The 27720-nt window shown below is 43.2% G+C and overlaps 1 protein-coding gene across 3 annotated transcripts; it reads right to left on the bottom strand.

Moving 5' to 3' along the window:
* Nucleotides 1–359: 359 nt before the first annotated feature.
* On the bottom strand, nucleotides 360–26384 carry stard4 (StAR related lipid transfer domain containing 4). 3 transcript variants are annotated; one of them, XM_078214671.1, is made up of 6 exons: nucleotides 26223–26377; nucleotides 19199–19313; nucleotides 16048–16097; nucleotides 10968–11094; nucleotides 3750–3867; nucleotides 360–2553 (listed from the first exon to the last, which is right to left on the bottom strand). In XM_078214671.1, exons 2-6 carry the CDS (start codon nucleotides 19301–19303, stop codon nucleotides 2327–2329), a joined length of 627 nt encoding a protein of 208 aa, XP_078070797.1. In that variant the 5' UTR covers nucleotides 19304–19313; nucleotides 26223–26377; the 3' UTR covers nucleotides 360–2326. The 3 variants fall into 3 exon arrangements, with proteins under 3 accessions (XP_078070797.1, XP_078070798.1, XP_078070800.1); XM_078214672.1 differs by having other exon boundaries at nucleotides 2018–2553; nucleotides 3750–3864; nucleotides 26223–26384; XM_078214674.1 differs by lacking the exons at nucleotides 10968–11094; nucleotides 19199–19313; nucleotides 26223–26377 and having other exon boundaries at nucleotides 2201–2553; nucleotides 16048–16075.
* Between the last annotated feature and the right edge of the window lie 1336 nt (nucleotides 26385–27720).

The raw sequence follows: 27720 nt of genomic DNA, 5'->3' as shown, positions 1-27720 counted from the left end.
GGTCTAGATAGCTTTGGGTATGGATTATAGAGTTGAGTCATATGGCCAGCAGATAGCCCCAGCAGCCAGAAGCCACCCTCTAGTGTATCATGGTGCTCATTTGTAGGTGGGGAGAGCAGGCTGCATGGAATGAAGGCATTATGCTTGCTGTCAGGGTGCCAGGCATCGACCTGCATGACTTGCTTGCATAGGGTCACACACCAGCAGGATACTGATGGAGTGTAATCTCTTCCAGTTGTGGTACATCTCAATTGATGTATGATGCCCAATATGGGAACGTAGGACTTAAGAACTACACCATAGGACTTAAGGCCTGTAACACTACACTCTGCACTCTCTCGTTTCCTTCTCTATGAACGGTCTGCGCAACAAACAATATTTTTCACTGTATGTTAATACATGTAACAATAATAAATCAAATCAAAATCAGAAAGAATAGTAGGCCATTCAGCCTTTTTAACTGCTTCGCCATCCAATAAGATCCTGGCTGTGTGGTCTTAGCTCCTGTTTCCCATCCGTGTAATCTCTTGCTATAGTTGCATACTAACCTTTTGTGATTTGTGTACCAGGGTACCCTCATCCCTCTGTGCCACTGAATTCTGCATTCTTTGTCCATTTAAATAATATACTTCTTTTCTATTCTTCCTTTCAAAGTGAACAAGTTCATATTTTCCCATATTATACAGTGTCCACCAAATTCTACCCACTCACTTAACCTGTCCACATCCCTTTGCAGTCTCTCTACCTACTTCAACAACTTTATCTTCCTATCTTGCGTCATTGGCAAATTTAGCTACCGTACATTCATTTCCTTCATTTAAATCATGGATAAGATTGTAAATAGTTGAGGCCCCAGCAGTGATCCTATGGCACTCCACAGTTTCAGTTTACCAAGGACCCATTTATCCCTACTCTCTGCTTGCTGTTATCTAATCAATCCTTTATCCATGCTAATATGCCCCCTTACACCATGTAATCTTACCTTGTGTAGTAACAAAGTACAGTAAAGTAGAATGTGTACAGTCGATGGCAAATTGAACCACGGGGAAGCCTGCATTCCTCAAAGCTGCCAGCTCTCTCCAGCCGTTTCGCTCTGGCAAGTGAGACATTGACTACTTCCAAGAATAGTGTACTTAATACCTACTTTAGCTCTGTGACACAGTAGGAAGGAATTTGTATCAAGGAATTAATAGAAAAAATATTCTTTAAAAGAATTTCTATAGTTATTGTTTTAGTTTAGACCCAAATTTTCAAAGCATTCCAGAGTTCCCTGCAGAATCTTAGTAGGTTTCCTTTGTCAACAGTGGAAGGTGTTAAAAGTTCCAGGAAGAGCCAGGGGCATAAATATCATTGGCAATGTCGTCATCACCCTGTTTTGAGGTTGTAATTGTTGGTGCAGCAGTGACAGATTTCAGTGAGACATCCTTAGTGAAGTAAAGATGTTGGGTACCCTGTTCCTCGTTGAGATCCAGGTAGGGGAATTCGTCCCTGAACATTCTGGGCAAGTATGGTCTTCTGCTAAAGAACCTGTCTGCTTTCTTTCTATTGCCTCTGCTCATTCTCCCTTTAATACTAAGGACAATACATCCACGTCTGGGAAAAAGCAGCTTGTGTAGAATCCTTGAAGCCCGGACAACCCAACCTGAAAGCAGTTGATTTCTTTCAGTAATGCTAGTGGGAGATTCTCCATACTGCTGAACATATGTTTCACTGTGTGAGTTAAGACAGGGTATTAGCTGGAGTGTTGAGCTCAAAATAACACTGCTGGCAGAAAACCAGCATTACATGCTGATCATGATCTTCCAATTTTGGACAACTCCTGTGGACAGTTCCTGCATGCATAAATTAATACCCTCATCAAAATTATGCCCTGTACAGCCAGCATCAGAAGTGCACAATTACACTACAATGTCACTTTGGGGGCAAAATATCACCCACAGTGTCAAAATTACAGATGCTATACATGTGAATTTTGTGGCCTTTGAACTTTCAACCTATAGTCTAAATGGATCATCTTAACTTGTTGAACGACAGTATTTAATTCTTTGAATTTCAGATTATGCAATTAAAATATAGTGTGCCACCAGCAGAATTTAAATCCACTAGCTGCAAAGTTGCTAATATCATATTGAAATTGTAATATTGCTTTTATATACAGAAACAGAACATTAAATGTTGAAACACCTTAAGTATGGCCAAAGCCAAAGAATATTGCACTTTTTACCTACGCGAGCTCTGTGGCACAGTAGGAGAGAATTTGCATTAAGGAACTACAAGAAAAAAAGTTCTTTAAAAGTCTGTCTGTGGTTATTGTTTTAGTTTAGATCTAAGTTTTCAAGGCATTTCGGAGTTCGTTGTAGAAGTTAACTAATGAATTTGCCATTGCAGTGCCTACTACAGTCTGTGGCAGCATTCCTCGTAAATCAGTCTGAATAAAGCCAGTCAAGAGGCTGTGGTCTGGCTCACTCTTCAAAGGAATGCAAAACCATCCACACGGGTGATTAAATCCACGAACAAAATTAGGTTGTTCCATCCCATATTCAACACTGACTCCTGCATTGGGTTCACAAAAAATTGTCCTTTAATACAATTAGACATTTCAAAGCATTCCTTTCCAAAATAGCTAAATCCTTCTCCCAAACTATATTTCATGCAGTGAAAAAGTCAAAATTACCCAAAAAAGCATGGAGAAACAATGGTGAACTTGTTTTTAAATCATCTTTTTTCAGGAAGAAAACTGAATAAAACACAAATTTCTGTCCATAGTATGAGGTATGTCCAATAAATGGGGTTGGGTTGTAACTAAACAGCAAATTTTACTAATATGCAGCCTTGGCACCAAAGGTTTGCTCATTGGAAGGACACAGCAGGAATCCAGTTCCTTCCAATGCTCTCAGAGATGCACAGTTTGTATAATTAACTTTTATTTTGGAAATTATTTCTGCCATTTGCAGTATACAGTGTTCAAGGTATCAAAGTAAACATTTTCTCTTTTTCATCTATCTGCAGAAAACTGGGGCAAATCAGCTAGGACAGCACAGTGACACAGTGGTTAGCACTGCTGCCTCAGAATGCCATGGACCCAGGTTTGATTTCCAGCTTGTGAAGTCTACTTGTGACACTAATAAAATAAACTTACGCATAGTAAAATTACAAAAGTTTATTTATTAGTCACAAGGAGGCTTAGATTAACACTACAATGAAGTTACTGTGAAAATCCCCTAGTTACCGCACTCTGGTGCCTTTTCCGGTACATTGAGGGAGAGTTTAGCATGGCCAATGCACCTAACCAGCATGTCTTTCGGACTGTGGGAGGAAACTAAAGCACCCGGAGGAAACCCACACAGACACGGGGAGAACATGCAAACTCCGCACAGACCGGGAACCGAACCCGGGTCCCTGGTGCTGTGAGGCAGTAGTGCTAACCACTGTACCACCGTGCCGCCCAAAACTGGAAAGAATGAACGCAAGCAGCTTATAGCTGATCGGTTTGCTATAGGTGAAACAATAGCCTTGATGCTGTTTGACTTGAAGTTAAAACCTCCAGCAGCTTAATACAATAAAAATTGCAACTGTACTCCATCAACATCTTAAAGCTCCAGAGCAGTGAATTACTTTATCGTTTCCTTTTGCCCACACATTTCCACAATTCAAATTTGACAGTCAACTCACAGGATGAAGTTGGCAGAAGCTGCATGTTTCTCTACAGAATGGGAGAGATGGTTATAAACTTAGGTACATGTACTCACCACAAGACAGCAGCCCATTCTGGTAATCAGTGGTGTACGAGAAGTCAATGAACTCTCTTGGAGCAATGACATTCCACAACTGTCCTGCTGTGGTGTAATGCATCAAACAACAACCCTGCTGTATAAAATAGTGGACATTTAATACAATTTTTAAAATTGTATTCTACCCTTAGGTATTTTCCTATAAAAAATACAATATGTATTTATATAGCACTTTTAATATAGTATGCCATCCCAAGGCACTGCACAACTATTATCAACAACATTTGAGGTATAGGGAGAAATTAGGACAGATGACCAAATCTTGGTCAAACAGATAGATTTTAAGGAGTGTTTGTGGTCAACTGTGTCAAAGGCAGACAATTATTTTATTATATATGTGAAAATTAACCATGAAGGAATGAAACAGCTAATGAGTAAAGAAAAACAAACAAAATATGTTGTAATTAATCTTTATAAACTTGTCATCCCCAACACCCTGCATGACCTTGACATTATAAATTCTATGGAAGTTCTCTCTCTCTATTTTTACATCATAATTTTATTTGTTGCTTCCCTTTCTCTTGTTTCTACCTCAGGGTCAACCTTCCTTGCTCCAAGCCAGCCTCCACCTCATGAAATATTTTTTGATTCTTATCTTAGTTGTAAAAAAACTTCCAGAAAGTCTGTAAGAAGTGACCTAGGTGCTGGAAAGGACAACAGCAAACTCAACCCTGTGAACCCAGCAAGACACCCAGCAGAGGTGCCGGCATAGTGATAATACAATGGGGAGGAAGTTGCCCTGTAGATCCTCAAAATCAATTGTGTATCTCATAAAGTCTCATGGCATCAGATCAAATATGGGCAAGGAAACTTGATGATTACCCCCTACAGCCCTTCCTCAGCTGATGAATCAGTAATCTTTACATTGAGGATATCCTCCATCACATTGTGTGGCATTACCATCAAACTAAATGGGATAGACTTTGAAGAGATCTAACAATTCAAGACTGGGAACTGTGGGTCATCAGCAGCTGCAGAATTGTACTCGACCAAAATCTGTAACTCATGATCCGGCCTATCCCTCATTACCACCAACCAGTCCACATCAATGGGGACGAAATAGAAATGGTCGAGAGCTTCAAGTTTTTAGGTGTCCAGATCACCAAGAACCTGTCCTGGTCCCTCCATGCCGACGCTATAGTTAAGAAAGCCCACCAACACCTCTACTTTCTCAGGAGACTGAGGAAATTTGGCATGTCCGTTACAACTCTCAGTTACCAACTTTTACAGATGCACCATAGAAAGCATTCTTTCTGGTTATATCACAGCTTGGTATTGCTCCTGCTCTGCCCAAGACCGCAAGAAACTACAAAGGATCGTGAAAGAAGCCCAGTCCATCACTCAAACCAGCCTCCCATCCATTGACACTGTCCGCACTTCCCGCTGCCTCGGAAAAGCAGCCAGCGCAATCAAGGACCCCACGCACCCCTGATATTCTCTCTTCCACCTTCTTCCGTCAGGAAGAAAAGTTTGAGATCAAGTACCCACTGACTCAAAAACAGCTTCTTCCCTGCTGCCATCAGACGTTTGAATGGACCTAACTCGCATTAAGTAGATTTTTCTCTACATCCTAGCTATGACTATAACACTACATTCTGCACCCTCTCCTTTCTTTCCCTATGTACGGTATGCTTTGTATAGCATGCAAAAAACAATACTTTTCATTGTATGCTAATGCACGTGACAATGATAAATCAAATCAAATCAAATAAACCCTGGTTCAATGAAGAGTGCAGGAGCAGCACTAGGCATACCTAAAAATGAGGTGTCAACTTGAAGTTACAACTCAGAAACTACAAGTGTGACAAATAGAGTAAGTAGCAGACAATTGACAGAGCTACACAATCCCACGACCAATGGGTCAGATGCAAGTTCTGCAGTCCTGCTATATCTAGTTGTGAATGGTGGTGGACAATTAAACAACTCACTGGAGATGGTCCATAAACTTCCCATCCTCAATGATGGGGGACTCCAGCACATTAGTGCAAAAGATATAGGCTGAAGCATTTGTTACAATCTTCAGCCATAAGGGCCGAGTGGCTGATCCATCTCCACTTCCTCCAGAAGTCCCCAACACCACAGATTACAGTCTTTAGCCAATATGATTCACTCCACATGATATCAAGAAATGGTTGAAGGCACTGAATACTGCAAAGGCTTTGGGCCCTGACAGTATTACAGCAAAGAACTAGATGCACACCTAGCCAAGTTCCAGTACAGCTATAACACTGGCATCTACCCAGCAATGTGGAAATTGCCCAGATATTTCCTGTGCACAAAAAGTAGGATAAATCCAACCCAGCTAATTACTGCCCCATCAGTCTACTCACAGTCAAGTGATGGAAGGGGCTTTTCATCCAGATTCTTCTTGAATTCCGTTTTACTAAAGTTCCTTGATGCTGCACTTGGTCAAAATGCTGCCCTGGTGTCATTGCTCTTACCTCACTTCTGCAATTCAAATGGCTCAAAATTTAGATCAATAATGTCCATTGCTTGGGCATTACAAGTGCTGTTTGGTGTCCAAAGTGGTGTCTGTGGTATGTACACACAATTGTAGTGAGTAATACCAAACGCAATAGGGTTTTAGCACAGGGGCAGTGAATGGTCACTGGAAGATCATGACGTCAATCAGTGAAATATTCTGGTCAGCAAATACTCTCTCAACACTCACAACTAAACATATAGGAAGGATCACGTCCAACCATTAATTAAAGGAATCATCAACTGTTTACATGTTTGTTACTGTTTGTATTTTATGGTTTATGCTTTGACTCAAGTGCTTGGAATTTTCTACAGTTGTTCCAAGCTGCCAAAGTCTACAGGGAGTGTTGTGGCAGGTGCTCTGGCTATTGCTGACATTAAAGGGTTCAACACAAACCAGTTGCTCTCAGGCACGATTGAGCTAATAGGAATTCCCCTTGGAATACAGCATGACTTGAAGAATTTACAGAAGCAAAAAACAAACAGGACAAACTGCTGAAGGATGGAGATGGGAAAGAAGGACTGGCGGCCATATTTGCCCAAGATGTTCAGGAAACAATTCTCCGACATGTACACCAGTGAGGCACAATATGTGAGATATCAGTACAGTAGTGTTCAATGAAATCTACCACCTGCTGGAACCACAACTGCAACCTCAAGGCAGAGTGAGGACCACATGGCAAATAGCTGTGAAGGTGACTATGGTGATGACCTTTTATGTATTTGGATCGTTCAAGGCTAGAGATATTTACAATATATTGCAGTTTGCTATCCACTGTTGCATGAGGGAGGTCAGTAAGATACATTATTCATTGAGAGCAAACTACATTTTGTTCTATCTTGCCAGGGTGAAAAGGCAGAGCGAACAAGCATGCCAGTCTTCCCATTTTGTAGGGTACCACTGACTGCACACGCATCACTTGTTGGATGGAGATGTATACTTATGCATCTGCAGTCTGTAAATCAGAAGGGAAGTTTCGACGAGGTGGAATTTGAGGATTGGATATGAGGATGCAGTCATCTTTGATGCTTGCAACACCTCCACTGGCCATAGCCTCAGCAATGGGCCTCCCAATAATAACCAACATCACCGACTCCATGGGGGTCACGATATGTAGGTGTGTCTTTTCCCCTCTGGTTCGTTCCTACTTTGGTTATGTGCCATCTTGTCCAGCGAGATGGAAGCATATCTGTGAGCTTGGTAATATGACCATCATGGCTGAAGTGTGTACAAACTATGAGATGCAGGTCTTAGGCTTGCAACAATGCTGTGAGAGAGTGTAGTGTAGCATGTGAATGACAGGTATGAGTCCTGATTGGTGGATGAGTGATGGGATTTGGTTCAATTGAATACCGTCTAAGGCTAGTGATGCATTTGGCAGGAATACAGCATTTCCACAACTATCTGCTCTCACTGCCTTCTGAGAATACATCTGGAGGGCCTCCTGGCCCCCTGTCGATGTGTGACATCTCTCTCCCTTTGCAATTGCCCCACCAAGATCTCCACCACTAAATCCAAAAACTTCAGAGCTCTCTTTCTCCCATGTTGTTCTATTGTTCTGTCTTTCCCAGGTTATATTCAGCTTCCACAGAACTGTCAGCACATACAAACATACGAATTAAGAGCAGGAGTAGGCCACTCAGCCCCTCGAGCTGGCTCCGCCATTCAATAAGATCATGGCTGATCTGATTGTAACGTCAACCCCACATTCTTGCCTATCCTGATAACCTTTCACCCTTTAATCAAGAAACTATCTAGCTCTGCCTTAAAGATATTCAAAGACTCTGCTTTCACTCACTTTTGGAGGTAGAGAGTTTCAGAAGCTCACAACGCTCAGAAAAAAATTTTCTTCATCTCTGTCTTAAAATGAGTGACCCCTTATTTTTTAAACAGTGACTCCTAGTTCCAGATCGCCGACAAGAGGAAAACTCCACCCTGTCAGTCAATACCCTTCAGGATCTTAAAGGTTTTGATCAAGTTGCCTCTTACTCTTCTAAACTCTGGTGGATACAAACCCAACTTCTCCAACCTTTCCTTACAAGACAACCCTCTTATTCCTGGTATTAATCTAGTGAACATTCTCTGAACTGCTTCTCACACATTTACATATTTCCTTAAATAAGGAGACCAATACTCTATATAATACTCCAGGTCTGGTCTCACCAATGTCCTGTGCAACTGAAGCATAACCTCCCTACTTTTGTCATCAATTCCCCTCACAATAAATGATAACATTCTAGCTTTCCTAATTACTTGCTGCATCTGTATACTGACCTTTTGTGATTCATGTACTAGGACACCCAGATTCCTCTGCACCCCGAGCTCTGTATTATCTCACCACTTCAATAATAAGCTATTTTATTCTGCCTGCCAAAATGGACAATTTCACATCTGCCGACATTATACTCAACTTGCCAGATTTTTGCCACTCACTTAATCCATATCCATATCCCTGGGTAGCCTCCTTCTATCTTCTTTACAATTTACTTTCCTACCTATCTTTGTGGCATCAGCAAATTTAGCAACCATACGTTCAGTCCCTTCATCCAAGACATTTAATCATTTATATAAATGGTAATAAGTTGAAGCCCCATCATTGATTCTTGTGGTACACCACTCGTCACATCCTGCCAACCAGAAAAAGACCCATTTACGTCAACTGTTCCCTGTTAGCTAGCCAATATTCAATCCATATTACCCCCAACACCATGAGCTTTTCTGTTCCACAAAAACCTTTGATGTGGTATCTTATCACATGCCCGACCCAAAATGCACCTCTAGCTTTAACTGGTGCAAGCCAGTTACAATATTGGCCTCTGCTCAGGTTTTCAGCCAATCAGCTGTGTGGCGAGTGCTGATTGGACACTGCAATCATGTAAAACAGCAGGCAGCAAGGACACAACAGTTGTGGGTTAATCACACACCCAAATTCCTGCATTAAATCTAGTCCCAGTTATTTTGTTTATGCTTGGACCAAGGTTGTAATGGGATCTGGAACTAAGCAGTCTTGACAAAACCCAAACTGAGTACAAGTGGATTGCCTCAAAATAGTACAGTCAACGGCAACAACTACCATCTGTTTGCAGATGATTGAGGTAAAATTACTGTTCTATCATATAGTAATTGGTTCAATTGGATTTTTCATCCTGCTTTTTTTAGGCAGGAAAAGGCTCAGGCAATTTTCCATTTTGTAAAATAGACACCAGTAGCTGGAGTGGAACAGCTGACTGGAAGTGCAGCTAATTCTGGAGCACAAGTCTTCAGCGTTACAGCTGGGTTGTTTTGTACAATAACATTTGCAATCCCCTAGTCCCAAGACAATATGCAAACAAAATGGCCAGAGTTTAAGCTATCTCTGTCCTTTCATCCTAGGCCCGCTGAGAAAGAATTCTATCTGCTCTGGTTGATCTGTGACAGAACAGTAGAGGTAGCATACTATAGAGAGCTAAACAATTCCACAGCCAACACATAGGATCAAAGGTCTGAAGTCTTATCACATCCAGTTGTCAATGTGGTGAAAAATTAAATATCTAACGGAAGGAGTATGATCAACATTCGTATCCTTAACAATGCTGTGGCCCAAGACGCACGTGCGGAAGTTGAGGCTGAAGCATTTGCAACCATCTTCAGCCAGTGCAACAGACATATATATGGACTATCGCAAGGTATTTGATACAAAGGCCTCATAGCAGATTTATGTGGAAAATAGAAGCATATCTTATTAAAAGGAACATTGGTAACTTGGAAATGAAGTTGACTTCAGGTACTTAATTTTAGTATTCAGCACTGTCAATTCAAATATAGCACAGCCAAAAATTAGAGCTCCCTATACTTTATCCAACAGAACCGCTCTGCCCCAATGTATCAATATTATATTTCCCTAATTCCTACATAAAACATCTTAATTCTGTCTTAAGGTTAGAGGCAGATTTGTACTGTACGTTCACAGGTACTAGAAACTGTTTGGGAACTACCAAAAATAACCTTATAATTATATAGTGCCTTTAAAGAAATGCTAAAAATCCCAAGGCTTTTTACACAACAGTATTTTAAAGTAAAATTAAATATTGAGCCACAAAGTACCACTCCTTCGACTGCCTAAGCCTCAAGCTCTGCAATTTCCTCCCAAAACCTCTCCACCTCGCTTTATTCCTTTAAGATGCTCTGTCTTTGACAAAGCTTTTGGCCATCTGTCCTAATATTGTCCATACTTATTTCTTAAATGATTCTTACAGCACAACAGTGCAACTCACTGAGGCACCGAGTTCCTCAATGGAATAATTAACACCCATGTGAACCAATGGAACAGAAAGACTAGATCTCATTTTAACATTTCATTCAAAACACTATCAGTATTACATTGGAGTGTCAGCCTAGGTTATGTGCTCAATGAATAGTTATTAATGCTGTCCATTATTATCAAAGAAAAAGCTCAAATAAAAATTTAAATCTGCAATGAAAGATTTGTCCAGTTGATATGAGAAACTTAAAATTGAGATGAGAGTTCTAAAGAGAAACATGGAGAGATTTTTTCTTTAAACTAGATATTGAAAAAAGCACAACAAGATCCCACAGTAAGGTGTGATTTTGCTTATATGCAGTATTTCAGAGAAAGATCTCCCAACAGATACAGGAGTAAAATAGAAAAAAATATGAATGAAAGATATTTATCTCTATCCTGCGAATCATCTTACCTGTTCAAATTCCCCAATAATGTCCATGGAGGTCATTAGACTATCCCAATCTAATCTACATGGACCAGGGCGAATGTAATCCACTATCCTGTTTGGTACCTCCTTCACAATCCCTTGAGTTTTGTACCTGAAAATTACATTCAAAGTCATTGCTAAAAATCTGTACTTATGTTCTTCTATGAACATACTATTTATTTTCATAATGGAAAGATTACAATGCTTATTCCTATAACTGTGTTTTGAAGGAGCGCAATCCTCCCCTTCATCCCATTCACTTGTGTCCATTGCAATCTCCCGAATTCTTCCTCATAGTTTACCAGGGCCCCCTCCTAACTTGACGTTAAACTTTGGTATTGTTGCTTTTGTGCCTATGCCCAATCATTGGCATAAATTAAAAACAACTACCCTTACTTGTAATAACAAATTTCACGTGATTCCCCCTCAAAGTGCTTCTGAAAATCCATAAATCAAACACTGGACTTGTAACCAATGCTTTGGATCTCCTGGACAGCAAATACTCGAATATTTGTCCAACTTTCCTCCTGGGAAGTGGCATTATAGGACCTGGGCAAACCATAGCCATGTGATTGAGAAAGAGGATTCTTCCAAATAGCTTTTCCTCAAAGCTTATCGGAATAGCGGCCTGTCAAATGTATTCATGGTTTTGGACCTTGCATCCTTGAATTCCGTTCAGATCAGAGTAATACGAGGGAGGCAAGAGAGGCCCAAGAAGGCAGTCTCATCTTTCACTTTTAGCCTCCTCTCAAATCTGAAGGTCTCCTGGCTGCAATTTTTCAACAGTAGCCAGAAGGCTCTGTGCCCAGTAAACAGGGCTGTGCTGCAGACCTAGGAGGCCTGCTAATGGCCCACCACACCTCTTGGATGTCCATTTTTGAGCTGCTAAGTTTGTTCTGAATCTATCCCATTTAGCACAGTGGTTGTACCACACAACACGATGGAAGATATCCTCGATGTGAGGAGAGGATCTTGTCTCCATAAGAACTTGGTGGGGTCACTCTTCCCAATAATATCTTGAATAGATGCATTTGTGAGGGAAGATTGATGAGGATGAGGTCAAGTATGTTTTACCACCTTGCGCAGGCCCAGTCGAGCAGCCATTTCCTTCTTGGTCAATAGTGAGCAAGGCAATCGAGGTGGTGCCCACCACCTGTGAGTTCCCCATCCCAGTCACACCATTCTGATTTCGAAATAGATCACCATAACTCTATTGTTAATGAGCCAAAATCCTGGAACTACCTCTCAAGAGCACATGGATTGCAGTGACAGTAGGGTTGAGAAATGAATGCCGGCCTTGTCAACAAAGTTCACAATCCATGAATGAATTTTAAAAACTCCCAGGGTACCTTCTGTGCCCTTTCTATCTCAATTATTCTCCAGCTGGTGTTCAACATGAAGCAGTACTTATTCACCAATTCAGGGGGGCAGTAGCTAGTCGTAAGTAAGATTTCCCATACTGCTTGCTCCCCCAACCTCTCCCACCAGTTGGTTGGCCTGATAAAAACCATTTATCAGCAATAATATGCTGATGGTGGCTTTGACAAACAGAGTCAGACTTCTGTTTTTGGGCTGGGAAGGATTCTAGGAAGGAGATGCAGATTTTGGAGGCTAGACAGTGAGACATAAGAGGGAATCGTGCTATGATTTTAAGGGGATGCCCTTGATAAGCACAGGGCAACCCACGAAAGATGTATCCCCTTCTCTTTCCTTCCTGCCTTTTCAACTTGGGTGAAAAAAAGGGCTTCCCACTATCACCCACCTCTGCTGCCCAGTATATTATAGAAGTAAACATAGAACATAGAACAGTACAGCACAGAACAGGCCCTTCGGCCCACGATGTTGTGCCGAGCTTTATCTGAAACTAAGATCAAGCTATCCCACTCCCTATCATCCTGGTGTGCTCCATGTGCCTATCCAATAACCGCTTAAATTTTCCTAAAGTGTCTGACTCCATTATCACTGCGGAGAATGAATGGGCAATAATTGATCACTTTAGGGACTTGGGGAGGATGGGCTATTGGGCATCTTACCCTGCACATCAGCAACTGCTCATGCATCTGGCACCTCATGGGACAGGAGGATACCCACTTCCTTTGACAGTGGCGGCCCTCAACTTTTATGTCACCGGATCTTTCCAAGCCTCCAGCAGAGGCCTCTATGGCATCTCCTAGTCCTCTGTACACAAGTGCATCCGTGATGTGATGGATGCCCTGAACGCCCAAGCAATCAATTATGATGTGGACCAGGCCCAAAAGGATGCTGGGTTGCAGGCTTTGCTGACGTCGCTGAGTTGCCCCTGTGTGCAGGGAACAAGACGCACGTCGCCCTGCAGGCACAATAGCTTCATCCTGGGGAGCTCGGACATCCCCACGGTTTTTGAGGACCACACTGGACTGCCGGGATGGCTCATGGGGGACGAGCGCTATCTGCTGTAGTCTTGGTTGATGTCGCCAGTGCGGAGACCCTAGAGCAATGCGGAGACCTGACTCGCTAAAATGAGGCCCACACTGCCACCCGGTCCATCGTCAAGCGCTGCATCGGGTTCCTGAAAATGCGGTCCTGGACCCTTCTGTACAGCCCTCCAGTACAGCTCCTTGAGGACCTCCCGTATCATTGTAGCCTGCTGTGCACTCCACAACCTGGCGCAGTAGCAGGGAGACATCCTGGAGAAAGAGGATTAGGCAGACACCCCTGAGGAGGAAGAGACCCAGGAGGATGTGGAGGACGAAGCTGAGGAGGAGCCGGAGGACAGGCGGCTGCAAGGGGTCCGGCAGGGCAGGACGGCGAGGAAGGTCCTCATCATTGCAAGGTTCTCGGTAATGGGCCTGCGTTGGCTATGTAAGCGAGTTACTAGTCCAGGCTGGAGGGTGATGACGACTCACTATGCGGCACACTGTGATGCTGCCCTGGTGCAACAAATGTCTGACCCATACCTGTTCTCTGACTGCACACTGGCTGTCACTATGGCCTTACATGGCGTCCTCTGCTGGGACTGCATGGGGGGCTGGCGAGACTGGAGCAAAGGAGCCAAGACTGCTGAGTCCCCTGGTGACCTCGTGACCCGAATGGTGTTTTCGGATGTGCACATGGAGTACCACGACAGTCAGGGATCTGACACAAGTGATGGGAACTGGGGATCACTGATTCGGTGGGCTGAAGAGCCTCTCTCATGCAGCATGACACTCTGAGCCTCTATGCGTATAGTCAGGAATGGTTTTCACCGTGGGAAGCGGATCTCAGACAGATTAGTCACGGCAAAGGGGTGCAATAACATTTATTAATGAATTTATAGACTGACAATTACCAAGCCCCAACTAGTGCATGCCTTCATCCGTGCCCTCTTGGTGACCCTACAACTTCTTAGCTCTACGTGGCCTACCGCTAAGTCTTGGTGTCAAATCAGAGACGGGCAGCTGTCATTTCTCCTCCCCGCTCCGGGACCTGTGATGCCCTTGGCAGGCATCCCCTAGGGGGCTGGGATCTAGAGGGCCCCAGCGAGATTTGGTTCTCACAGATATAACCCTGCCATCATGATCAGCCCGCTGCCCGTGAAGTGCACCGGTGTCAGGAAGGGGGGGTGAAGCTGGGGACAGCCAGGGTCTCCTGGGTGGAAGGCCCCAACATGGGATGCAGCACTTCCTCCTCCCTCGGGGTGTTCGTTGGCCCCTGGGACACTCCTGGTGTCAGATCCCTGACTGCCGTGGTACTCCATGTTCACATCCAAAAACACCATTCGGGTCACAAGGAATGAGTTCTAGAGGCCTCTGCGTCACCCAGCTCTGCCAGTCCTGGAAGCCCAAATGTATTTGCACCATGGTGTGTGAGCCCTCAGCTATGGCCCTCTGCCTTTGGACCAAGCTCTGGATCCCCTAAGCAATAGCCCTCTGAGACTGTGTCATGCTCTGGATGCCCTCATCAGTAGACCTCTGAGGCTGGCCCAAGCTGTGGAGCCACTCAGCAAGTGCCCTCTGTGACTGGGCCATGCTCTCAAAGCCCGTAGCTAAGGGCCGCTGTGTCTCCAACATGCTCCCAAGGCCATCAGTCATGGTCCTCTGAGACTTGGCCAGCACTTCCTACCCCAGGCTCTCCACTGCCATCACCACCCTTGTAGCGTTGGTCAGGATGCTACACAATGCCAGTACCACCTCCTGTGACTAAAGGCTGTGAGACTCCTCCAAACAGGATGGGGGAGGGCAGTGCCAGAGGGGTTATAGAGTCATAGAGGTTTACAGCATGGAAACAGGCCCTTCGGCCCAACTTATCCATGCCGCCCTGTTTTTTAAACCCCTAAGCTAGTCCCAATTGACCGCGTTTGGCCCCTACTGGCAGCTTGTTCCAGACACTCACCACCCTCTGTGTGAAACAGTTGGCTCTCTGGACACTTTTATATCTCTCCCCTCTCTCCTTAAACCTATGGGTTGGAAGTAGATCATAGGGAGTTGGGTGCTGGAAGTCCACAGGGTATCAGACAGTGGATCAACATGGACACTCCAGGCTCGACAGACGGGACTGATGGCAGGACGGGATGGACACTCACCTTTGCTACCCGAACTGAGTCATTCATTTTCTTTCTGCACTAACCACCAGTCCTACATGTCAGTGCACGGACTGCCTCTGCCACCGCTTCCCAGGCTGCATTGCCAGTCCAACCCTTGGGTTGCCAACCATCTCAGGGGAAGAAGATGGCCCTTCTCTCCTCCATGGCATCCAGCAGCCGTCCCAATTCTCCTTCAGTAAACCGTGGAGCTGCTCTATGAGGTGCCATCTTCCTGGCATGACTGACTGTGAATGCATCATTGTGTTTAAGTGCAGCTCCCCCTCGCCATTTTGGCACGAGTCACGCGCCTGGTGCATTCATGATGATATGATTCGCATGGAGGCTCTTTTGTTGCACTCTGTGTTGAAAGACTGCAATGTGAAGCACACCCAAGAGACCTGCTCGGAACACCCCTGTTTCTTCGCTGTTATGAACTTAGAAATTTTGGGGGAAAATTCTGCCCAATATTTTTTAAATTTCTCACATTATTCCTGTCAACGGTTGGGTTATTTTAAAAATACTTACAGAAATCCCCCAAACTCTTCTGAAGGTTTTCTCCAAACAGTTACGTCTTTCTACAAAGTCACAAAAATGAAATGTCACACAGAGGAATAAAATATTAAAAATATATTTTGCTAAATCGTTTATTTGTTACAAATGGAGCAGCTTTCAAAATGCTCCAGAATTGCTAAACTGTCACCTGTAAATTAAAAAACAATAGAGACAGGCCAAGGAAGGTCACTTCTCTCTCTAATTTACCATAATGTGGAGATGCCGGCGTTGGACTGGGGTAAGCACAGTAAGAAGTCTCACAACATCAGGTTAAAGTCTAACACGTTTATTTAGTATCACGAGCTTTCAGAATGCTGCTCCTTCATCAGGTGAGTGATCACACTCACCTGATGAAGGAGCAGCACTCCAAAAGCTCGTGACACCAAATGAACCTGTTGGATTTTAACCTGGTGTTGCGAGACTTCTTAATTTACCATATGCACCACCACAAGAAATTAAACTAAAGGTGCACTTAAATACACTATCTGTACCGAGACAAAGTTTGTTGATGGTATAAAATAGGGAGGAATAGTAACTGTCAAAGAAGCCAGGAACATACAGGACTTTGTAATCAAGAAAACAGGTAGATATTAATATGTAAAAAGAAAGACTTGCATTTACATAGTGCTTTCACAACCTTAGACATCTTAAAGTGCTTTAAAACAGCCAATGAAGTATTTTTGAAGTATAGTCACTGTTGTAAGAAACACAGCAGCTAATGTGTGCACAGCAATTGCCCACGAACAGCGATAACACCAGGCAACATCTTTTGAGATGTTGCTCAAGGGATAAATATCGACTACGACACAGGGACAACTCATCTGCCCTTCTTTAACATAGTGTCATGGAGTCTTTCTCATTCACCAGGGAGGGAAGCTGGGGCTTTGTTTTAACACCCCAGCTGAAAGGTGACACCTCTAACAATGCAGCACTTCTCTGGGCTGTCAGCCTCGATTGTCATGCTTAAGCCCGAGAGTAGCAATTGAACCCGCAACCTTCTGACTCAGATGAGAATCCTACCAACTGAGCTATGGCTAACACATGTAACATGTATATTCCTGGTCCTTGAATATGGAGAGATACAATTCGCAAATGATTATATGAGCTAGCTTCATTGTCATCCTCGGTGGTAGAAAGCAGAAACATGTATGGCAATTTATTTCAGAAGCAAGTATTGGAATATACCATAAGTGCTAAAGTTATCAATGCCCTGGACAAAAGGACAGATCCAGGTGTGCTGGTGCTTAAAATCAATGGACAGGTGAAAAAGCAAATAAAGTTATGAGAGTTATATAGAGAGGGACTGAATACAAAAGAATGATCAGAAATTACTAAATTTGCTTGTTAAAGACATCTGAAATGTGTGCGCAGTTTGGGGCTTCTCATAATGAGACGATTATGACAACCTTTAGGAAAGTGTAACTCAGATTTACCAAGATGATTCTTATGAGAATTCAGTTATGAGGGAAGACTAGAGGCACAAAAGCTTTATTCTCAAACCAAGAAGTTTAATATTGGATCTTACAGATGTCCCAAATGCTAAACAATATAGATGAATAATTTCCATTGCAAACCAAACCAAAACACGAGGCAATGAATTGGATTCTTGAGGAAAGAATTATCAGGATGTAGAATGGTTAATTGATGCTCAATTACAAAATAATGTTTATGCTCACTCCTGGTAGAGTGATTTCTCAATGACTATAGTCCACCAACGTGCAAATGGACACTCCAAGAACAAAGTGTTTGCTAATTCTTCTGGATTTGACACATTAGCAAATTGGTTAGAAAGCAAATCACAAGAAAGGACTTTACTGGTCTAATTGGAGCCATGAGATTTGCCATCAAGTCAATTATTGGCCATGATAAGACAGTGCAAGTAGCAGAGGTATGACTGTAAAGGGAGTAGATATCTCAGGATGTCATCATCCAGTCCCTCACATGGGGGAAAAAAAACAAAGGAAAAAATATTTTAAAATTGCACCATACAATTTCTTCCCTCATCCACACACAGGTACAAATCCTATCCTTGTAATAAAAAAAGCCTGAAAAATATTGGTAAGAATTAGCATCAGCAAGGACCTCATGGGACTGAATCTAGGGTATTCAAGTTTGCTGATGACACGAAGGTGAGTGGGAAAGCGAATTGTGTGGAGGACGCGGAAAGTTTGCAGAGAGATTTGGATAGGCTGAGCGAGTGGGCGAGGATCTGGCAGATGGAATATAACGTTAGCAAATGTGAGGTTATCCATTTTGGAAGAAATAATAGTAAATTGGAATATTATTTAAATGGAGAAAAATTACATCGTGCGACTGTGCAGAGGGACCTGGGGGTCCTTGTGCACGAATCGCAAAAACTCAGTCTGCAGGTACAGCAGGTGATCAAGGCGGCGAATGGAATGTTGGCCTTTATCGCGAGGGGGATAGAATATAAAAGCAGGAAGGTCTTGCTGCAACTGTACAAGGCACTGGTGAGGCCGCAACTGGAGTACTGTGTGCAGTTTTGGTCCCCTTATTTGCGAAAGGATATATTGGCCTTGGAGGGAGTGCAGAGAAGGTTCACCGGGTTGATACCGGAGATGAGGGGTGTAGCTTATGAGGAGAGATTAAACAGATTGGGTCTGTACTCGTTGGAGTTTAGAAGGATGAGGGGTGATCTTATAGAGACATATAAGATAATGAAGGGGCTGGATAGGGTAGAGGTGGAGAGATTCTTTCCACTTCGAAGGGAAACCAGAACTAGAGGGCACAGCCTCAAAATAAGGGGGGGCCGGTTCAGAACAGAGTTGAGGGGGAACTTCTTCTCTCAGAGGGTAGTGAATCTCTGGAATTCTCTGCCCATTGAAGTGGTGGAGGCTTCCTCGTTGAATATGTTTAAATCACGGGTAGATAGTTTTCTGATCGATAAGGGAATTAGGGGATATGGGGAGCAGGCGGGTAAGTGGAACTGATTCGCTTCAGATCAGCCATGATCTTGTTGAATGGCGGGGCAGGCTCGAAGGGCCAGATGGCCTACTCCTGCTCCTATTTCTTATGTTCTTAAGAGAAGTGAAAAAGACAGTAAAATATTTGGAACACTGTGCCTACTATAAAAATGTTAAGGGCCAGTGTATGAGATACTTACTGTTTTCTTTCCAACTCTCCACTCATCTTCTCCACTGCAGTAGTATTTAATAAGAGTGTTTTCGACTTCTGCAGCCAATCTTTGTGCATCAGGTAAAGTTTCCATTTCTACTAAACTGCAACATTGAAAGAGGAGAAAAAAATAATCAGGCAACTTCCCCTGAAGAGTTAAACTGTTTTAGCTGAATGTTTTTAGATGACATTTGTGAGCTGTATTTATTAATGAAGTATCAATGCATAGTGCAAAATTCTGTAGGACAAAGTGCAGATTTAAAGTATACCCCAAATAAACTTTACTATAATTCAAACCCATTCTCAATTCCCTTATGCTGTATATAACAACTTTTGGTATTGATTGCAAGGCTGTAACTGACAACAAACAACCTTGTAAAAAATGGAAATTTTTCAAAATAATCCCGCTCAAATATTTCATGGGTAATGACAGTAAATTAGGGAAAACTTGGGTGGTAGAGACCACTGCTGTCTCAGTGTTATGACAAGGATTTCCCTTCCCACATCCTCATGAAGCCCCCACTGGCTGCCCCTCCCATTTGAAAACCACAATGAATATAGGCCACGAGTCCTCAGGAGAGTCCCCGTCCACCCATAATACAACCAGGCTTTCCAAGGCTGCTATGTAGAAAGAGGTGTTGGGCCCCAGGAAGCAACAGTAGAAGTATTTAGGTGCCCCATAAGACATGAATTTATAGTTGCCCCTCCTGCTAATGAGCTTGGTCTTAGTCAAGATCCTCAGTAGAAATCTTGAAGCTATTTGCAGGACACTAGTGCCCTTTAAAAAGGTCCCTTGCAGCAACAATGAGATTTTCTGCTCTCATACCGACAAAGTCCTTGTTGCCAGCAGTGCTCTGCTTGAATAAGCCATGAATACTGATCGAAGAAAAATAAGCGGTGGGTCTGGAGGGACAGGTAGAAAGAAGTCAGGCCCCAAAGAGGGCAATACTTTTTGAGAGGCATAAAACTCAATCTGCAAATTCAGCCTTCAAATAATCTGCCCACTGAGAAAAGAAACTGTTTCATGCACCATATTTTCTTGCCCTTAACTCAACATCAGAATATCATCTTTGGAATTTCTGACAATATTGTTACTGAATTACAATATATACTTAATTCAATTTAATGTATTCACATTTTGGGCTTTCTACTCTATTCACCAGCAGATAAAAATTGTTTGAAGTGCAATTTTCCATTGGAAACTAAATAGGATCAGAATTTGTACATCACATTGTTATTATTTAAGAATATAAATGATCACTTATTTACTTATCCTAGACAGGTAAAATATACAAGTAGAAGTGTTTCAAGTTAATATTAAACTTAGATCAAAAGCAGCTGAGCATAACACGGACATTGAACATATTGTGCCGAGTAATGAGTTTGTTTTTAAACCAATCATTTCCATAGCCAGGAAACTCCTGATGTTTCTCCGAGGATTATCTGTGATTTTCCAAAATAAAGTAGGTTTACCAAGAGTACAAAGCAAAACATACCACAAACAACAACACCCAAGCTTATTTTCAAAAGGCTATCACTATTATAATAAATGTTTCGGACAATTTTGAGCAAAGTCTACTACCTCAAGCTGATGAAAGTAATTTTCAGGGCAATTTTATCCCTCCCAGGAACAAAGTGGGAAAGCAGTTAGAAATAAATTGGGGAAGAAATTCCAAAATAAATAAAAGTACCAATTTGAGTTAATCTCTGGGGAACCAAAGTGAGGAACCAACCTTTTGTAGCACCCTGTCTTTTCACCCTGATCCCAATAATTGGGTTATGGGGATAGGTTCACCCAAGTAATATTTAACTATCAGCACTCATCAAAAAATCTACCCTTATCATTACATGGCTGTTGAAATCTCATTTACACCATCAATGTTTTTGCCCTATTCATGGCAAGCTTATCATTGATCAAATAACATCCAAGGAGCAACGGTGACTGAACGATGGTGCAACTCACCAGAAATGTAGTAAATGTGATTTTACAGAATTAACTAGCTGCAGAAGAACACCAGCTATCAAGGTTTGACAATAATTCAGCTAACAGTGATGATTTTGAATTGGAAGAGCATTGAAGACTTAGTATTAAAATTTACAGAGCAGTTGTTTCCCTCAATTGGGAGCCTTTAGCTCATGCAAAAACACACTTCACAAATGGAGGCGAGTTTAGAAACAGATACTACTTAATCGTGGTCTTTGGAAAATTAATGTTAAATCCTCATTTCTTTCCATTAGCTTCTCAGTCATTATGAAGGCATTTGTCAAGGATCCAGCGAGAATGTCAACATTACCCATACATCCTCAACACATTTACTACTTTTTGACCTCCCCTTACCCTTATCTTTGGTATTTCTGCTTCCTAAAATCTTACTCATGTTGTGGATGATGATAAAATTGAACACGGTCTATGGAAGATACAGTTCTGACAAATCCCTGTATTCAGTTTGATCAACGCCTCTTAGAATCATAGAGGTTTACAGCATGGAAACAGGCCTTTCGGTCCAACTTGTCCATGCCGCCCTTTTTTTTAATAAAACCACTAAGCTAACCCCAATTGCCCACGTTTGTCCCATATCCCTTTATACCCATCTTACCCATATAATTATTAAATGCTTTTTAAAAGACAAAATTGTACTCGCTTCTACTACTACCTCTGGCAGCTCATTCCAGACAATCACCACCCTCTGTGAAAAAATTGCCTTTCTGGACCCTTTTGTATCTTTCCCCTCTTACCTTAAACCTATGCCCTCTAATTTTAGACTCCCCTACCTTTGGGAAAAGATGTTGACTATCTACCTTATCTATGCCCCTCATTATTGTATAGACCTCTTTAAGATCACCCCTAAGCCTCCGAAGCTCCAGAGGAAAAAATCCCAGTCTATTTAGCTTCTCTTTATAACTCAAACCATCAGGTCTTGGTAGCATCCCAGTAAATCTTTTTTGCATTCTTTCTAGTTTAATAATATCCTTTTTATAATAGGGTGACCAGAACTGTACACAGTATTCAAAGTGTGGCCGTACCAATGTCTTGTACAACTTCAACAAGCTCCTGCGTTCAATGATAAATTTTGAACAGTAAAGGAATTAAGGGTTATGGTGAGTGGGCAGGTAAGTGGAGCTGAGTCCACGAAAAGATCAGCCATGATCTTACTGAATGACGGAGCAGGCTCGAGGGGCCAGATGGCCTATTCCTGCTTCTAGTTCTTATGTTCTGATCAATGAAACCAAGCATGTCGAATGCCTTCTTCACCACTCTGTCCACCTGTGACTCCACTTTCAAGGAGCTATGAACCTATACCCCTAGATCTCTTTGTTCTTTAATTCTCCCCAATGTCCTACCATTAACTGAGTAAGTCTTGCCCTGGTTCGATCTACCAAAATGCATCACTTCACATTTATCTAAATTAAACTCCATCTGCCATTCATTCACCCACTGGCCCAATTGATCAAGATCCTGTTGCAATCCTAGATAACTTTTTTCACTGTCCACTATGCCACCAATCTTGGTGTCATCTGCAAACCATGCCTCCTAGATTCTCATCTAAATCATTAATATAAATGACAAATAACAGTGGAGTTAGGTTATTGCATAAGGTTATCATGCGGTACCTTGTCAAAGGCCTTGCTAACGTCCATGTAGACAATATCGACTGCACTGCCCTCATCTATCTTCTTGGTTACCCCTTCAAAAAACTCAATCAAATTCATGAGATATGATTTTCCATTCACAAAGCCATGCTAACTGTCCCTAATCAGTCCTTGCCTCTCTAAATGCCTATAGATCCTGTCTTTCAGAATAGCTTCTTACAAATTACCCACTACAGATGTGAGGCTCACCAGCCTGTAGTTCCCAGACTTTTCCCTGCAGCCCTTAAACAAAGGCACATTTGCCACCCCCCAATCTTCAGGCACTTCACCTATGGCTGTCGATGATTCAAATATATCTGCTAGGGAACCCGCAATTTCCTCCCTACCCTCCCACAACATCCTGGGATACACTTCATCAGGACCCAGGGATTTATCTACCTTAACGCACTTTAAGACTTCCAGCATCTCTTTCTCTGTAATATGTACACTCCTCAAGACATCACTAATTATTTTCCCAAGTTACCTAACATCCATGCCTTTCTCAACAGTAAATACTGATGAGAAATATTCATTTAGGATCTCGCCTATCTCTTGTGGATCCGCACATAGATGACCTTGTTCTTCTTTAAGAGGCTCTACTCTCTCCCTAGTTAGTCTTTTGCGCTTTATGTATTTGTAGAAGTTCTTTGGATTCTCCTTTGCCTTATCTGCCAAAGCAATCTTGTATCCCTTTTTGCTGTCCTGATTTATCTCTTAACTCTACTTCGACACTCTCTGTACTCTTCAACAGATCCATTTGATCCCAGCTGCCTATACATGTCATATGCCTCGTTCTTCTTCCTGACCAGGGCCTCAATATCCTGAGTCATCCAGGGTTCCCTACTTCTACCAGCCTTGCCCTTCACTCTTAAGTGGAATGTGCTTACCCTGAGCCCTGGTTAACACACTTTTGAAAGCCTGCCACTTACCAGCCATCCCTTTGCCTGCCAACAGACTCCCCCAATCAACTTTTGAAAGTTCCTGTCTAATACCATCAAAATTGGCCTTGCCCCAATTTTGAATTTTAACTTTTGAGACAGACTAATGGAATTATAGTCACTGGTCCCAAAGTAATGCCTCACTAACACTTCTGTCATCTATCCTTCCTTATTTCCCAAGAGGAAGTCAAGTTTTGCCCCCTCTCTCGACGGGCCATCCACATACTGAATGAGAAATTCCTCCTGAATACACACAACAAATCTTTCGTCATTCAAGCCCCTAATGTTATGGCTGTCCCAGTCAATGTTGGGAAAGTTAAAGTCCCCTACTATTACCATCCTATTTTTCTTGGCATTATCAGTAATCTCCTTACATATTTATTCCTCAATTTTCCACTATTTGGGGGCCGATATTACAATCCTATCAAAGTGATTTCCCCCTTCTTATTTTCTCAGTTCTACCCATATAGACTCAGTGGGCGAACCCTCAGAAATATCCCCTCTCAATACTGCCATGTTTTCCCTAATCAAAAATGCAACTCTCCCTCCTCTCTTACCTCCTGTTCTATCTTTCTTATAGCATCTGTACCCTGGAACATTGAGCTGCCAGTCCTGTCCCTCCCTTAGCCATGTTTCAGTAATAGCTATAATATCCCAGTCCCATGTACCCATCCATGCCCTGAGTTAATCTGCCTTGCCCGTCAGGCCTCTTGAAATAAATGCAGTTTAATCTGGACTTCCCTTGTTCTCTGCGTTGCTTTTGCCTGACCTATCTAGTACTAGGATTACTGACACAGCCTTTACGAGTTAATGTGCTCTCTTTAACTTCCGTGCTGTCTTCAAGCTTTTTCCGCAACTATCTTTGTTTCTTTACTTGTTCCATTACTTACTCCACTTTCCTTTTGCAACATCACCTATTTTTATCATTTAGTATCTCCTGCAATCGAACCTATCCAGATCTTCTCCTTTGTTCCTTCTCATCTCTCTTTCTTTGTCTTCTTCTGTACTTGGTCGTAAACTGTCAAATCTTTAAATCAACTCCAGCACTAATGAAAGGTCATTGACTTGAACTCTAACTGTTTTGCTTTGCACAGATGCTGATTGACCTGTTGAATATTACCATAATTTTCTACCTTTATTTTTGAATTATTCGGATATCTTTCCTTTGATCTATAGTTTTTTTATTTTTTAAAAATACATAAGGATGAAAGGAGGCTGTAGAAACAGACTATGCTATAGTTATAAATATTTTAATGAGCAATAAAACCCCACATTCTGGGCATTGGCTTTGTGGCTTTAAGGATGGAATAAATGAAAAACAACCAAGACACAACTGTCACATCAAGCTAAAATAAAAAATGCTGCAAATACTCAGCAGGTCAGGCAGCATCTATGGAGAGAGAAACAGAGTTATTATTTCAGGTCAATGACATTTCATCATAAAGAAGTGGGAAAAATTAGAGATGTAATAGGTTTTGAGCAAGAGGCGAGTGGGTCAAGGACAAAAGGAAGGTGTGTGATAGGGTAAAAGATAGGAGAGATTGAATGAGGGAAGAGTTTAGTCTGACAGGACCAAAGGAATGATAATTGGACAAGTAACAGAAACAAAAGAAGTGCCTTCGAGGCTGTGCTGCTGACTGAAAGCAAATGTAGGAGAAAAAACGAACCCCTTATTTATGACCGATTACATTTCTAACTTTCCCCAGTTCTGATGAGATTAGCTTGATGTCTCTCCAGAGATGTCAGTATTTACAGCATCTTCTGTTTTTATTTCAGATTTCCAGCACCTGCAGTATTTTATCTTCCGCTCGCATCAAGTTGAAGATTTGTCGTTTGTATAACCACTTCCTCCAAAATGTCACTTTGCACCAGAAACAGCCTCCTGAACAGTGGGCGAGGAGCAGTCAAAGACATTCCAGAGTTGAGCAGAGAATGACACCATCAATTTACCCATAAACAAATCAACCGGATCATCAGTCACATCTGCGGCTAATGTTCCTACTCCAGATCATACCGACACCGGGAACTGGGTATCACCGCCCGGCACCGGGCACCACCGCCCGGCACAGACACCGGGCACTGGGTATCACCGCCCGGCACAGACACCGGGCACTGGGTATCACCGCCCGGCACCGACACCACCGCCCGGCACAGACACCGGGCACTGGGTATCACCGCCCGGCACAGACACCGGGCACTGGGTATCACCGCCCGGCACCGACACCACCGCCCGGCACAGACACCGGGTATCACCGCCCGGCACCGACACCACCGCCCGGCACAGACACCGGGTATCACCGCCCGGCACCGACACCACCGCCCGGCACAGACACCACCGCCCGGCACAGACACCGGGCACTGGGTATCACCGCCTGGCACCCGGCACTGGGCACCGACACCATCACACCGGTATCACTGCCCGGCACCGACACCGGGCTCCCTCACCTGTGATCCAGTTTATTTGAAAGCGGGATGGCGGCCTGTGCCTCGAGACGCTATTATCTCCTCATGAGGCGCTCACTCACTCCGCTGCCGGATAGCGGTCCAGCTGACCTCCATTCGCTTCTCGCTCGCTGCCCTCAGTTGCCCATGGCTACCGCTGTGATTGACAGTTCCGCTGTTCAATCAGAAGCCGCCATTCGGAGCCGTGGCCCCAAACGCTGAGGTAATAGGAGACAAGCACCAATGGACAGCAGGCAAAGGCGGGAGCTGGTCATCAGGCCACGAGCTGAGCTGGAGAGGGGGCGGGGCCACAGGCTCCGCGCCATATGACGTAGGGAAAAGGCGGGGTTGAAACCGGAAACACAAACAGGAAATGCTGGAAAATGTCAGCAGGTCTGACAGCATCAGTGGGGAGAGAATAGAGCCAACGTTTCCAGTCTGGATGACCCTTCATCAGAGAGTAATCATCAGAGCAGATGCAGCGGAGGTGAACGAACTAGAGAATGGGATGGAGCCCTTACAGGATGTGGGGTGTGAAGTGCTGTAGTCAAGGTAGTTGGTAGGTCTGTAATGGAGACTGGTGGACAGTTTGTTCAGTAAGAAGTTTAACAACACCAGGTTAAAGTCCAACAGGTTTATTTGGTAGCAAAAGCCACACAAGCTTTCGGAGCTCTAAGCCCCTTCTTCAGGTGAGTGGGAATTCTGTTCACAAACAGAGCTTATAAAGACACAAACTCAATTTACAGAATAATGGTTGGAATGTGAATACTTACAACTAATCAAGTCTTTAAGAAACGAAACAATGTGAGTGGAGAGAGCATCAAGACAGGCTAAAAAGATGTGTATTGTCTCCAGACAAGACAGCCAGTGAAACTCTGCAGGTCCATGCAACTGTGGGAGTTACAAATAGTGTGACATGAACCCAATATCCCGGTTGAGGCCGTCCTCGTGTGTGCGGAACTTGGCTATCAGTTTCTGCTCAGCGACTCTGCGCTGTTGTGTGTCGCGAAGGCCGCCTTGGAGAACGCTTACCCCAATATCAGAGGCCGAATGCCCGTGACAGTTTGTTACCAGAAATGGAGACAGAGAGGTCAAGGAAGGGAAGAGAAGTGTCAGAAATGGACCATTTAAAGGTGATAGAGGGATGGTAATTGGAAGCTAAATTGATACATTTATCCAGGTCCAGATGACAGCATGAAGTGGCACCAAAGTAGTTGTCAATGTATCGCTAAAGCAGTTGTGGGAGGGAGCTGGAGTAGGACTGGAACAGGGAACGCTCCACATAGTCCATAAAGAGATAACTGGGACCCATGTGGGTGCCCATAGCCACACCTTTTACTGGAGAGAGTGAGATGAGTTAAAGGAGAAATTGTTGAGTGAGAGAACCAGTTCAGCCAGACGGAGGAGAGTGGTGGTGGATGGGGATTGTTCAGACCTTTGTTCGAGGAAGAAGTAAAGAGCTTTGAGGCCATCCTGGTGGGGAATGGAGGTGTAGAGGGAA

The sequence above is a fragment of the Mustelus asterias genome, chromosome 6, assembly GCF_964213995.1.
Source record: "Mustelus asterias chromosome 6, sMusAst1.hap1.1, whole genome shotgun sequence".
NCBI lineage: Eukaryota > Metazoa > Chordata > Chondrichthyes > Carcharhiniformes > Triakidae > Mustelus > Mustelus asterias.
The sequence above is the reverse complement of the archived record's forward strand: the minus strand, read 5'-3'. Positions and strand labels throughout refer to the sequence as shown.